General features: G+C 35.6%; 1 protein-coding gene across 1 annotated transcript; it reads right to left on the reverse strand.

Annotated features, from left to right (window-relative positions):
* Positions 1-387: 387 nt before the first annotated feature.
* LOC104111634 (aquaporin PIP2-1-like) lies at positions 388-2,304 on the reverse strand. Its single transcript, XM_009621375.3, has 3 exons — positions 1,635-2,304; positions 1,397-1,537; positions 388-765 (listed from the first exon to the last, which is right to left on the reverse strand). The coding sequence occupies exons 1-3, from the start codon at positions 2,229-2,231 to the stop codon at positions 652-654; spliced, it is 852 nt and encodes a 283-aa protein (XP_009619670.1). The 5' UTR covers positions 2,232-2,304; the 3' UTR covers positions 388-651.
* Between the last annotated feature and the right edge of the window lie 10,133 nt (positions 2,305-12,437).

The following is a 12,437-nucleotide window of genomic DNA, read 5'->3' on the forward strand; positions in this document are numbered from 1 at the left end:
GGAGGGAGCCGAGAGTCTATCGGAAACAGCTTCTCTACCCCAGGGTAGGGGTAAGGTTCTCACTAGTAAGATTATACTAGGTTGTTATTGTTCCTTGTAATTTTACTACTCAATGTCAATTGTCTTAATTCAGCAACATGTCTGTGATTTAAACTTTATCAGTTCTAAATTTTAGCCGGAGATAATTCTAAATTTAATTTTTGTACAAATACAAAATTATGACCGGAAGTACTAAGTTAAGCCGAATTCCAACTTTAATCTTCTTGCTCCGCATCTCATTTTCATTTTCATGTGAAATACGAACTAAAAAGGCTACTTGCTAAGTTTGGTTGCACCAATTCCGAGGTGAAGCCTTCACTTCACTTACTAATATACGACATACGAGTATCAAAAAAATGCCAACAAGCACGAAAGTCCTTGCACATTTCATTATTTTATTTGGATAATGGAGAGAGGAGGAGGAAAAGAAAACTACAGGAAAAAAACAATAGGAGAAAGGACAAAAGGCTAGGAGTAAACACAATTTGAAGAGACCCTCTTCTTCTGGAATACTTATTTACATTTATTTGGAGCAATTTATATAATGTGAACTCTGAAGTTAAGACCTTATATTCATTGGCTCCATTTCCTTAAGTACTTCATAATTGCAGATTAGGCATTGCTCCTAAAGGAACCAAGTGCTTTAACTGCTCCAGCTCTCAATATAAATTGGTGGTAAAATGCAGCAATTGCAGCTCCAATAAAAGGTCCAACCCAGAAAATCCACTGTCACATTCAACACAAGTCAAAAGTTAACATTAATTCCTTGCTATAAGATCCAACAAATGTAAGTTCTTTTTACGCTATAAGTAAAAGGGAACGTTCGTGTAACTGGTAAAGTTGATGTCATTTGATTATGAAGTTACGGGTTCATGCCGTAAAAATAGCCTCTTGCAAAAATGCAGGATAAGACTGCGCTTGTGGTTCAGTCATTCCCTGGACCTCGCGCATAGCGAGAGCTTATTGCACCGGGTTGCGCATTTTACTATTAGCATATTTTAACCTTTTAAATGACATAGAGCTTGTTCGACCAAACTTCTAAGAAGCCAACATGACTTTTTTCTCTCGGAAAAGTACTTTTTTAAAATTTTGACATGTTTAGCCAAAATAAAAGAAAAGTGTTCTTCAGTTAGAAACATTTTTTCTACTTTTGGAGTGAATTCCAAGAAGCAAAGCAAGAAATTAATTTGTTTAGGACAAAAATTTTCTTACAATAAATTACTCGGCCTTGCATGAACGCGAGATACTTTGTACACCAGACTATTTTTTATTATAGTATTTTAAGGGAAAAAAATACATAAAGGGCAAAATATATTCAAGTTGTTTTAAACAAAAAAAAAGTGGAGTATTTGCTTACTTGGTCATCCCATGCTTTTTCTTTACCATAAATAACAGCAGCTCCAAAACTTCTAGCAGGGTTAATACCAGTTCCAGTTACAGGTATTGTGGCCAAATGAACCATGAACACAGCAAATCCAATTGGAAGTGGTGCCAACACCTTTAATTAATCAAATTAAAAATCAAAATTATCAACCCAAACCATCAAAATTAGCATTAAGATTAAGTAATTTAAAAAGTAACAAAATTATACTTACAGGAATATGAGAGTCTCTAGCATTTCTCTTAGGATCAGTAGCAGCAAAAACAGTGTAAACAAGAACAAATGTGCCAATAATTTCAGCACCCAAACCGGTACCTGTACTATAACCATCATTCAACATATTAGCACCACCACCATACTTAACATAGTACGCCTTCTGAAATGCCTTAACCAACCCGCAACCACAAATGGCTCCTAAACACTGAGCCAACATATACATAATTGCACGAACCAACGACACTTTCCTAGCCAAGAATAGTCCAAATGTAACAGCAGGATTAATATGTCCACCAGAAATACCAGCAGTGCAATAAACAAGGACGAAAATCATGCCCCCAAATGCCCATGCAATTCCAAGAATACCAACACCACCACATTGTTCGCCGTTATGGTCAGTGTCAGTTTGGCTCTTGTATCCAATTACAGTGAGGACAGTGATGTAGAGAAATAATAAAGTGGCTATAAATTCAGCTATTATGGCTCTGTAAAAGGACCATTTTCCTAGTTCCTCAGGGTCAATTAAGGGTGCAGGGGGTGGGTCTTGGTAGTCTTTTGGGGCATATTCAGTGCCAACTTCAATGTCCTTGCCCATTTTTGAGTTTAATTCGGCTAAGCAAGGAAGACTAATCTTGAAAATATTGTTTGATATTTGGCTGAAGTGAATAAGTTGATAGAAGAGGATGGGGTATTTATGGAGTTGGAAATTTAATATGAGGGTGTATATTAAGATTAATTTGATGGATTAATAAATAATCAAACTTATCATCTGCCGCCCCATATTGCTCTCTCCCATTTTCTTGCATTTTTCATATAGTTCTATGTCCCCACCCCTTAGCACAAATCCTCCTTCAATCGGAATATTATAAATTTCCCTTATCACAAATGACTAATATGCAAGGGCGGAGCTATAACTGGCTAAAAGTCAATCTCTTCGACATTTTTCACAAGAAAATTACACACTAAATATATATTAAATTTTGAGTACTCAATGAATTTTCTAGTTTCATCACTACTAAGTACTAATATACATACTATAATATTTTGTGTTTACTGACTTCAAATTTGTAATCCGGTAACACATCACTGAACCGGTAACTTTAAAATTTTGTGATTGTTGTTGTGATACTAATATTGTCTCACTTTTTGCCCTTTTGTTTTTATTATTATTTTTTTTTTTTTTTTGAGTCGAGAGTCTTTCGACAATAACCTCTCTACTCCTTAGGAATAGGAGTAAGGTCTGCGTATACATTACCCTCTTCAGACCTCGTTAGTGAGATTTTACTGAATTATTGTTGTTGTTGTAACAATCACTGAACCGACCATAATCATCATCGTTTAGAAATAATGAACCATTTGTTTTTCTCCCTTGCCATCCGCACCACCGTCCATTCCAACTCAGCCCACAATGTTGATTTTTTCAACCACTCATTTCTTGCCATCTCAGCTAGGGCCCATCTTCAATCCTCACTATTCAAAAAAGGGCTGCTTAATTACCAAAATATATTTAATTATTCTAAAAAACAAATTTTGAAGAATACGTGGTTACTGACTTGCCATGTGTCCAACACCAAACAAATGAGTTTATATAAATATGGATTATACATTTAAAACGCTAATATTATGCTCTTCTGGATTATTTTTTAGTTAGTGATAAGAGCATCTCCAACTTCCTCCATTTCTCCAAAATGCAATTTTTTTTTGTAAATATGTGGCTCCAATGCTCCCTTATTTTTGGCTGTAAAATGGGGATGAATAGTGTTATTTCAAATTTGGAGTGACACTATTGATCTCCTCCATTACTATTCATCCTTACTTTATTATTATTTTTATTATTTAATTCTTTTAATTTATCTCTTTATATATACTTAATTATGTTTATGTAATATCTTTATAATATTAATTTTACATCTTAACTTTGGCATATAATTTTGATAAATTAATTTTCGTGCATTTATTATTTTTATGTAAAATTATAAGTTAATTTTATTATAAGTTATAATAGTACAAAAAATATATAATCATCTCAAAAAATGAATGGTGCAAATATAAAATATTAGATGTTGCTAAAATTGAAATGTGCGAATATAAAATATTAGATGTTGTTAAAATTGAAAAGTAAAAATTAAAAATACATTAATGGTCGAGGATGAGCGTGATCTTAATGCACCAATTCAAGATGATTGGGAATGTCCACTTTTAACGGTAAAAATGATAGTAGATGAAAATCACCGATTTGAACAATGTTTAGCTCGACACAAAAGAATTAAGGACAAAGATGCTCATTTTGCACTTCATAATGCATTAATAGATCATTTATGGGAGCATACTAGAGGTGAAAGTTGAATATTTATGTAATATTCAATCAGAATTTTATCATAATGTAATATGTATTTAATTATCTTATATCTCAATGATTTGACTTTTATTTGAATTATCCATTAATATATATATATATTTTTATTTGAACTATCCGTTAATATATATATAATCTATAATATTTTCTTACAAATTATATTATTTAAAAATTTATGGTATAAAATAATTTTATATTAAATTTTATGTGATGAATATGTAAAAAAGAAAAAAAAGATAGAATTTTTTAATAGAAATAAAAAATAAAATTTAAATAAAAGATAATAATATAATATTGAATAGAGAGAAGAATATAAAATAAAATATTATTTTTTGAAGTAAAAAATGAAATAATGATTGTAATAACTTTACACCATTTTAGAGGAGAAAATGGAGGCAAGGGTAGAGATGGCCTAAGTGATAACAGATTATTGAAAGATAGCTTTTTCATTGTGTAACTGTTCAATGAATGTCACCTTATTTGGAAAGATTCCTGTTCAAACTATATGACTCTACTCTTTCTGAATATAAATCATTAAGTGTTTGTTTGGTTTCGTCAAATATAAAACAGATACTATATATTCGTGTAACGATCCGGTCAGTCATTTTGAGTGTTGTAGCCCCGTTTCCTTATTTACTTTTTATCCTATGCTCAATTGTTGATGCGTGCCTTGCCGGGGTAGTTGGTTTGGCTCCGGGGATGTTTCGGAATGAGTTGAGACACTTAGCTAGCGTTTGGCCATAGATTCCCAAATTTATTCTGAAAAATCTGATTTGGGTGAAGTTTGGTTTGAAGATAAAAATGTGTTTGGACATCTGTTTTGGGTGAAGTTTGGTTTGGAAAAATATGAAACATGACTTATACCCATAAGTTCTAAAAACTATCACAAACACCCAACAGTACCATTATCAATAAGATTCATTATATTATCGCAAACAATAGTCCTGAACATAAATAAATTTGATACAGAATTATGATGTTGGGCATATTTCGATATGTGTTGATGTTACTTTACCCATGTTTTAACCGCTTTTTGATGCTATTTAATCTTTAAAATGCCCAACATGGTTTAATTATTGGTTTTATGACTAATTGAGTTGTGTGTGATGAATTAGGGTGTTTGGAGTATAAAAATATGAAGAAAAGGTGCTCTAGATAGAGGAAGAGGGGTTGGATTTCGTGCACCCTTAGCAGTGAAGTCGGCCCATAGCATCCGCCATAGCATCCGCACCTGGGCAAAGCTGAGAAGGAGGAACAAAGGGTGGATGCGACGCATCCACCCTAGCATGCGAAGCTGGGAAGTGGAGGACGAGATGGATGCGACGCATCCACCTCAGCATCAATCCCTGTAGCCAAGTCGGATTAGGAATAGGAGAACTTTGGCCCACGACTTTTGTACGCAATATATAAGCTAAAAACGCCTCCTTTAGGTTATCTAACATATTGGAGAGAGGGAAAAAGGCACGAAAAAGCTGTGGAGGCTGGAATTCATCAAGTTTCATCTTTCTCCCACCAAACTTAGTAATTTTTATGTTTCTTTATATGATTTGTTGTTTGGCTACCATGTCTATGTGGAGCTAAACTTCACGTTCTAGGGTTGTGGTTCTTTCATGACTATTGTTATTCGGATATTGATTTTGACTTCTTGATTTATCATATTAGTTTATTTATTCAATCTTGCGCTTAATTATTTAATTGCTTGATCACCAATTGAATACTATCTACGAATCTAGAATTGAACTCGAAAGTGGGAATTCTATATTGCATATAGGATTGAGTAGGGCAAGTTCTTGAACTCGGGCATCGGGGAACGGATTCGTGGTTAGGATAGACATATACCTAATTGCCTTGCGTGGTTGATTTACAGGAATTATAAATGCGTTCTTGTTGATTCTAACTCCATAGACATATAGGCGTTAGGTTAGCTTGAATAGGCGAGTAAGAACTCGACAGATTCTTATGAGCAATATTAACCCTGTCAACCAATAAGCTAGATAAATTAGTCGGTCAATTCAATTGAAGAATACAATAGGATTGTTAGATAGCCCATAACCCTAGATCGTTTTCATTACATTGATATCATAAAAATCTGCTCTTTCTCTGTTCAAAGTTCATTATTTATATTTTTTATTTAATTAGTTTAGAATAAAATATTTTGAGGTTTAATTCTTGTTTAGATAATTAGGATAGTCTAATTTAGTTAATAGTTAATCATAAGTCCTCGTGGGTTCGACATCCGACTTTTAGTCACTTTATTACTTTACGACCGCGTATACTTGCGTGAGTGTGTTTGGTCGCAACAAATTTTTGGCGCCGTTGCCGGGGGCTTAGAAATTAGCTATTTTTCTAGATTAGACATTTTATTTGTCTATTCAATTTTTTTAGTTTAGTTAGTATTTGTTATTTATTTTAGCATGGCATCTTGGAATAAAAATTATTCGAATGATGGTTATTCTTATTTTGATGATCCTTGTCCATATTGTGGAGGACCCCACTGGTGGAAAAATTGTCAGAATGTTCCCAGGAGCGAGTTGTGCGCACAATCTCAATCCTTTGAGTGGAATATTTGTAATATGTGTGGTGGTCAAGATGGCCATTGGGATGGTTGTCCTAATTTTGTTCATCCTTCTCTGAGCCCTTATTATGATCTTTCTAATGATATTTCTGAGTTTGATAGGGGCAATGAAGTGCAGGATATGGAGCCTGATGCATATATTAGGGATATTCTGAGGCAAGTAGCAGAGCAACAGGATGAACTCAAAAAAGATATGAAAAGAATGAGGGCAGCAATCACAAGAATGAAGGCCAATATGGAAGAATTGAATGAAGAGAGCGAGTACCAGCAAGAGAAAATTTTTGAAAAAGAGGAGATTTTGAGCCAAACTTGGCTGGCAGAACAGGCTGAAAAGTTAGAAATATATGAAGCTCAACATGAGGAACTTACTGATGGGATGAGACACTTTATAGAGGGAAGATCTAAACTGGGACAAGGGATCTATAAATTTGTCACTACTATTCACGACTTGCAAGATAAATTAAATGCAAAGGTTGTTGCGTCTATCGCCCAACAAAATAGTAATGAGTTGTCAGAAGCTGAAAAGGAGCTTATACGCCAAATTGAGGAGCTAAAAGTGGAGAGCCAATCATTCGAGCATATTTCTGTTGATGATGCCCATGTTGAGAAAAGTACACTAGAGCCATGCGAGGTAGCAGATAATGTTATATTTGAAGACTCTAATGTGTGCACATATGAGGATATAAATAGTAATACAATTCTAAAGTTGGGGCGTGTTGGTCCTCATTCTAAACATTTTTCGACATTGTATTTGGATGATGACATGGAAATCGAGTCATCTAAGCCTTTGGAGGAGTCAATGGAAGAGGAACATGATGCCTATATTTTTGAATTTGTCATGCCAAAAAGCAAAAAATACATTCCTCATCTAAAGGCCGAGAAGTGTAGAGTGAAAAATTTATTACTTGGCCTGGTTATCTTTGTAGCCCCACCACTGGAGCATAGCCGCAAACTGGATGCCATGTTAGGGGCTCAATTCATAAGTTCGAGGTGGAGGCAAAAAGTGATTCACGTCGTGCCGCTACGTTAAATCAGGCGCTTGTTGGGAGGCAACCCAGCGTTACTGCTTTCTTTTATTTTTGTTCACTTTTTATTTTATTATTTTGTAGTATTTATTTTTGTTTTGTAGGATTATGAGCATAGGAAGCAAAGCCATTAGAAGAGTGCAAAAGCGAGCTAGATGGTGAGGACTAAGTGTGGGGTGCCCACACAAAGGACGATACCTGGGGGAAGTCTGAGTACCTCGTGAGCCGCTATTGCTTCGGCCTTTGGCCTACCAGGGAGTCTCGTTTACCCTCTTATTATTTATAATGTGCATTGAGGACATTGCAAAATTTTAAGTGTGGGGTGAGGAGATCGTTTGGATGAGTTTCTGTGCTATTTTAGCTTAGTTGTAGTACTCATTCTTAAGTGTGGTAGCTTTTGTGAAAAAAAAAAAGAAAAAAAAGAAATTTAAAAAAAAAAAAACGAAAAAGTAGAAAAATTAGACTTTTCCCGACGATTGATCTCCTAGATAATTTTCTTGAGGGATTAAAGTCTAAACAAAAATCCAAAATATGTCTTTTAGCTTTCTTTAGGTAGTAATAATCCCCTGTGGTTTTTCTTTGTGCCTCGGTTCTTTTCCATGGGATGTAGTTTGAACCGGGTAGTTTTTTTCTTTCCGAGTAGATTAGGAATTTAGGGAATAAAAGGAGCAAGAATGATGAACCTAGGCGCCCTTGACTTGTTTGATAGTAACATATTTATACTTTCGCATGTGTAGTATCTTCTGTATGATTTGAATTTATTGATGATGCCTTGTTAAATTGGATAGCATGTTTTGTGGCGCCTATGTCTCGTTTTCTTGACTTGTGTTCACTTTGCGCTTAATGCTCAATATCTCGTGGCTCCGTGAATACTTGCATTGTTGGAGAGTCGGAATGTGACCGTCCTTAGCGAGTCATGTGCCATGTGTGGTAAGGTTTTTGTGTAGTCCATGTAGTGTACTTGTGTCTAGAACTTGCCCGGTATGTGAGTTGAAGCGAAATTTTAGGTGATGCTCGGTTTGAAAAATAATTTTAGGCTTTCTTTGATCTTTTTGAGCTTATTTATTATCACAAATAAAATCTATCCCTAGTTAACCCTTTTGAGCCTGTAGACCTTTTATTTGGTACCCACATTACAAGCCTATACCCTTTTTATTTTTAATTGACATTATTTTGATCCTTTTACCTATTAAAGCACTTTAATTGTTAGATGAGCGCTAAAAGAAGTAAGAAGGGACTAAGTGTGGGGTGACTTTTGAGTGGAACCAATGAAAGAAAGAAGGGTACACTTATTTTGTAAAATAATACACCACTAGCGGAAATTAAAAAAAAAAAAGAAGAGGAAAATCTGAAAAAAGAAAAAAAGAAAAATATAGAGGAATAAATTGTTGTCTTATTCTTGCTAGTGGGTATGAATTAAAGTAGTGCTTAAAGAAAGAGGAAATATTGTTGGGGTGATATTATTTGTGAAATTGAAGTGGTGTTGAAGAATTTGCGCTTAAGTTATTTGATGATGTGTTAAAGTGCTTAGGAGGTTGAGTCACTATTCCTAAAATATATCCTACCTTTCCCTTAGCCCACATTACAACCATGAAAAAGTCCTAATTGATTTTAGATCGAGCGAGCTTACATTAGTAGAGATTTACATTAAGGGCAAGCATATGGTACCAATTGCATGCATGTGACTTCTCTGTGAGAGTGACCGATTTTCTTTGATATATGTGAGTCATTAAAATATATTTGATCATGAGATTCGAATGTGTGGATTGAACTCGCTCTCTTGTTCTTGTTGTGAGGGCACATGGTTTCACGAGGGATAGGTAACGTTATTAGACTTCTCTATGATGTTGGGTGTTCAAGCCATGAGTGCATAGTGACATTGAGTCGGTTTTTGAGGTTAGGGTTGTTGTGAGCATGTTGTCTTTGTTCGAATATGTTTAAAGAAGGGCATAAGTAAAGGGAAGTGTGTGTGATGCATAGTCTAGAGCCTAATTGTTGCAAATAACCATGGTCATAGGTGCAGTGTGCTTTGAATGATAAGAGCTTAATTTTGTTTTGTCTACTATAGGATGGTTTGTTCGAGGACGAACAAAGGTTTAAGTGTGGGGTGGTGATGTTGGGCATATTTCGATATGTGTTGATATTACTTTACCCATGTTTTAACCGCTTTTTGATGCTATTTGATCTTTAAAATGCTCAACATGGTTTAATTATTGGTTTTATTACTAATTGAGTTGTGTGTGATGAATTAGGGTGTTTGGAGTATAAAAATATGAAGAAAAGGTGCTCTAGATAGAGGAAGAGGGGTTGGATTTCGTGCACCCTTAGCAGTGAAGTCGGCCCATAGCATCCGCCATAGCATCCGCACCTGGGCAAAGCTGAGAAGGAGGAACAAAGGGTGGATGCGACGCATCCACCCTAGCATGCGAAGCTGGGAAGTGGAGGACGAGGTGGATGCGACGCATCCACCCCAGCATCAATCCCTGTAGCCAAGTCGGATTAGGAATAGGAGAACTTTGGCCCACGACTTTTGTACGCAATATATAAGCTAAAAACGCCTCCTTTAGGTTATCTAACATATTGGAGAGAGGGAAAAAGGCACGAAAAAGCTGTGGAGGCTGGAATTCATCAAGTTTCATCTTTCTCCCACCAAACTTAGTAATTTTTATGTTTCTTTATATGATTTGTTGTTTGGCTACCATGTCTATGTGGAGCTAAACTTCACGTTCTAGGGTTGTGGTTCTTTCATGACTATTGTTATTCGGATATTGATTTTGACTTCTTGATTTATCATATTAGTTTATTTATTCAATCTTGCGCTTAATTATTTAATTGCTTGATCACCAATTGAATACTATCTACGAATCTAGAATTGAACTCGAAAGTGGGAATTCTATATTGCATATAGGATTGAGTAGGGCAAGTTCTTGAACTCGGGCATCGGGGAACGGATTCGTGGTTAGGATAGACATATACCTAATTGCCTTGCGTGGTTGATTTACAGGAATTATACATGCGTTCTTGTTGATTCTAACTCCATAGACATATAGGCGTTAGGTTAGCTTGAATAGGCGAGTAAGAACTCGACAGATTCTTATGAGCAATATTAACCCTGTCAACCAATAAGCTAGATAAATTAGTCGGTCAATTCAATTGAAGAATACAATAGGATTGTTAGATAGCCCATAACCCTAGATCGTTTTCATTACATTGATATCATAAAAATCTGCTCTTTCTCTGTTCAAAGTTCATTATTTATATTTTTTATTTAATTAGTTTAGAATAAAATATTTTGAGGTTTAATTCTTGTTTAGATAATTAGGATAGTCTAATTTAGTTAATAGTTAATCATAAGTCCTCGTGGGTTCGACATCCGACTTTTAGTCACTTTATTACTTTACGACCGCGTATACTTGCGTGAGTGTATTTGGTCGCAACAAATTATCATTTTTATAATTAACTACATGATACACTATCAGATGACCGAGAAGACGAAGCAACATTATTACAAAATAATAAATGGTGGGCTCTTTTATAAAATATAAAAGTTTGGGGTAATTTTAAAAAAATATAATAGTGATATTTTGGCCAAAATATTGGCAAAATCTATGGCCAAACATATGTTTACCAAATAAAATCCAAGTTTATTTTGACAAAATTTATCGCCAAACGGGTCCTTAGTCTCAAGGTTGGAAATCAAAGTTGAAAAGGTTGACCGGATGTTGACTTATGTGTAAATGGCTTCGGAATATAATTTTGATGGTTCCGATAGCTCCGTAGGGTATTTTTGGACTTAGGAGTGTGTTCGGATAGTGATTTGGATGTCCGTAATGGAGTTTGGCTTGAAATGACAAAAGGTAATTAGAAGTTTTAGAAATTGAGAAGTTTGACTGAGAGTTGACTTTGTGGTTACCGGGCTCCGATTTTGGTTCCGAAAGTTGGAATAGTCTGTTGTGTCATTTATGACTTGTGTGCAAAATTTAAGGTCAATCGGACTTGATTTGATAAGTTTCAGTATCGAATGTAGAAGTTAGAAATTTATAAGTTCATTAGGCTTGAATTAGGGTGCGATTCGTGTTTTTGATGTTGTTTGATATGATTTGAGGACTCGACTAAGTTCGTATGATGTTTTAGGACTTGTTGGTATGTTTGGTTGAATTCCCGGGGGCCTCGGGGTGGATTTCGGATGGCTAATGGATTGGAATTTGGACTTAGGTGATAGCTGATGTTGTAGGTCTGGTTTCCTTATACGTGATCGCGTGAGAAGGTCCGCGACCGTTTAGGCATATTTTGGGCACATGAGATTTTGTTCTATGCGATCGCGAGTTTTGGTCTGCGATTGCGTAAGCTGGAGGAATCAGTGAATCGCGAACGCGTGGGCTAAGCCGCGTTCGCAAAGAGGAAATAGGGCAGGAGTTGGTCACGCGCGTTGTTCTATGCGAACGCGTGGGTATGTCCGCGATCGGGTAGGCCTGGGAAGCCCTTGCATCACGTTCGCGTGGGTGTTTATGCGATCGCGTAAAGTTAAGTTCTGGGGCTATTGAGTATGTACTTCGCGATCGCGAAGCTTTTCCTGCGATCACGAAGAAGGGACATTTGGCCAAAATTTAAAGTCCCAAAAATGAGGGTTTGAGTTTATTTCACAATTTGATTTTGGGAAATCGGATTAAGGCGACTATTGGAGAGATTTTCAAGGGAGTGATTGGAGTAAGTGATTCGTACTTGGTTTTGGTTAAATTACATGAATATATCCTTGATTTCATCATTTAATTAGTGATTTGGGTTTAAAAATTGGGGGAAAATGGAGAAAACTTCTTAGGCCGAATTTTGGGGATTTGAGCGAGA

Source organism: Nicotiana tomentosiformis, chromosome 7 (assembly GCF_000390325.3).
Source record: "Nicotiana tomentosiformis chromosome 7, ASM39032v3, whole genome shotgun sequence".
In the NCBI taxonomy this organism is placed as follows: domain Eukaryota; kingdom Viridiplantae; phylum Streptophyta; class Magnoliopsida; order Solanales; family Solanaceae; genus Nicotiana; species Nicotiana tomentosiformis.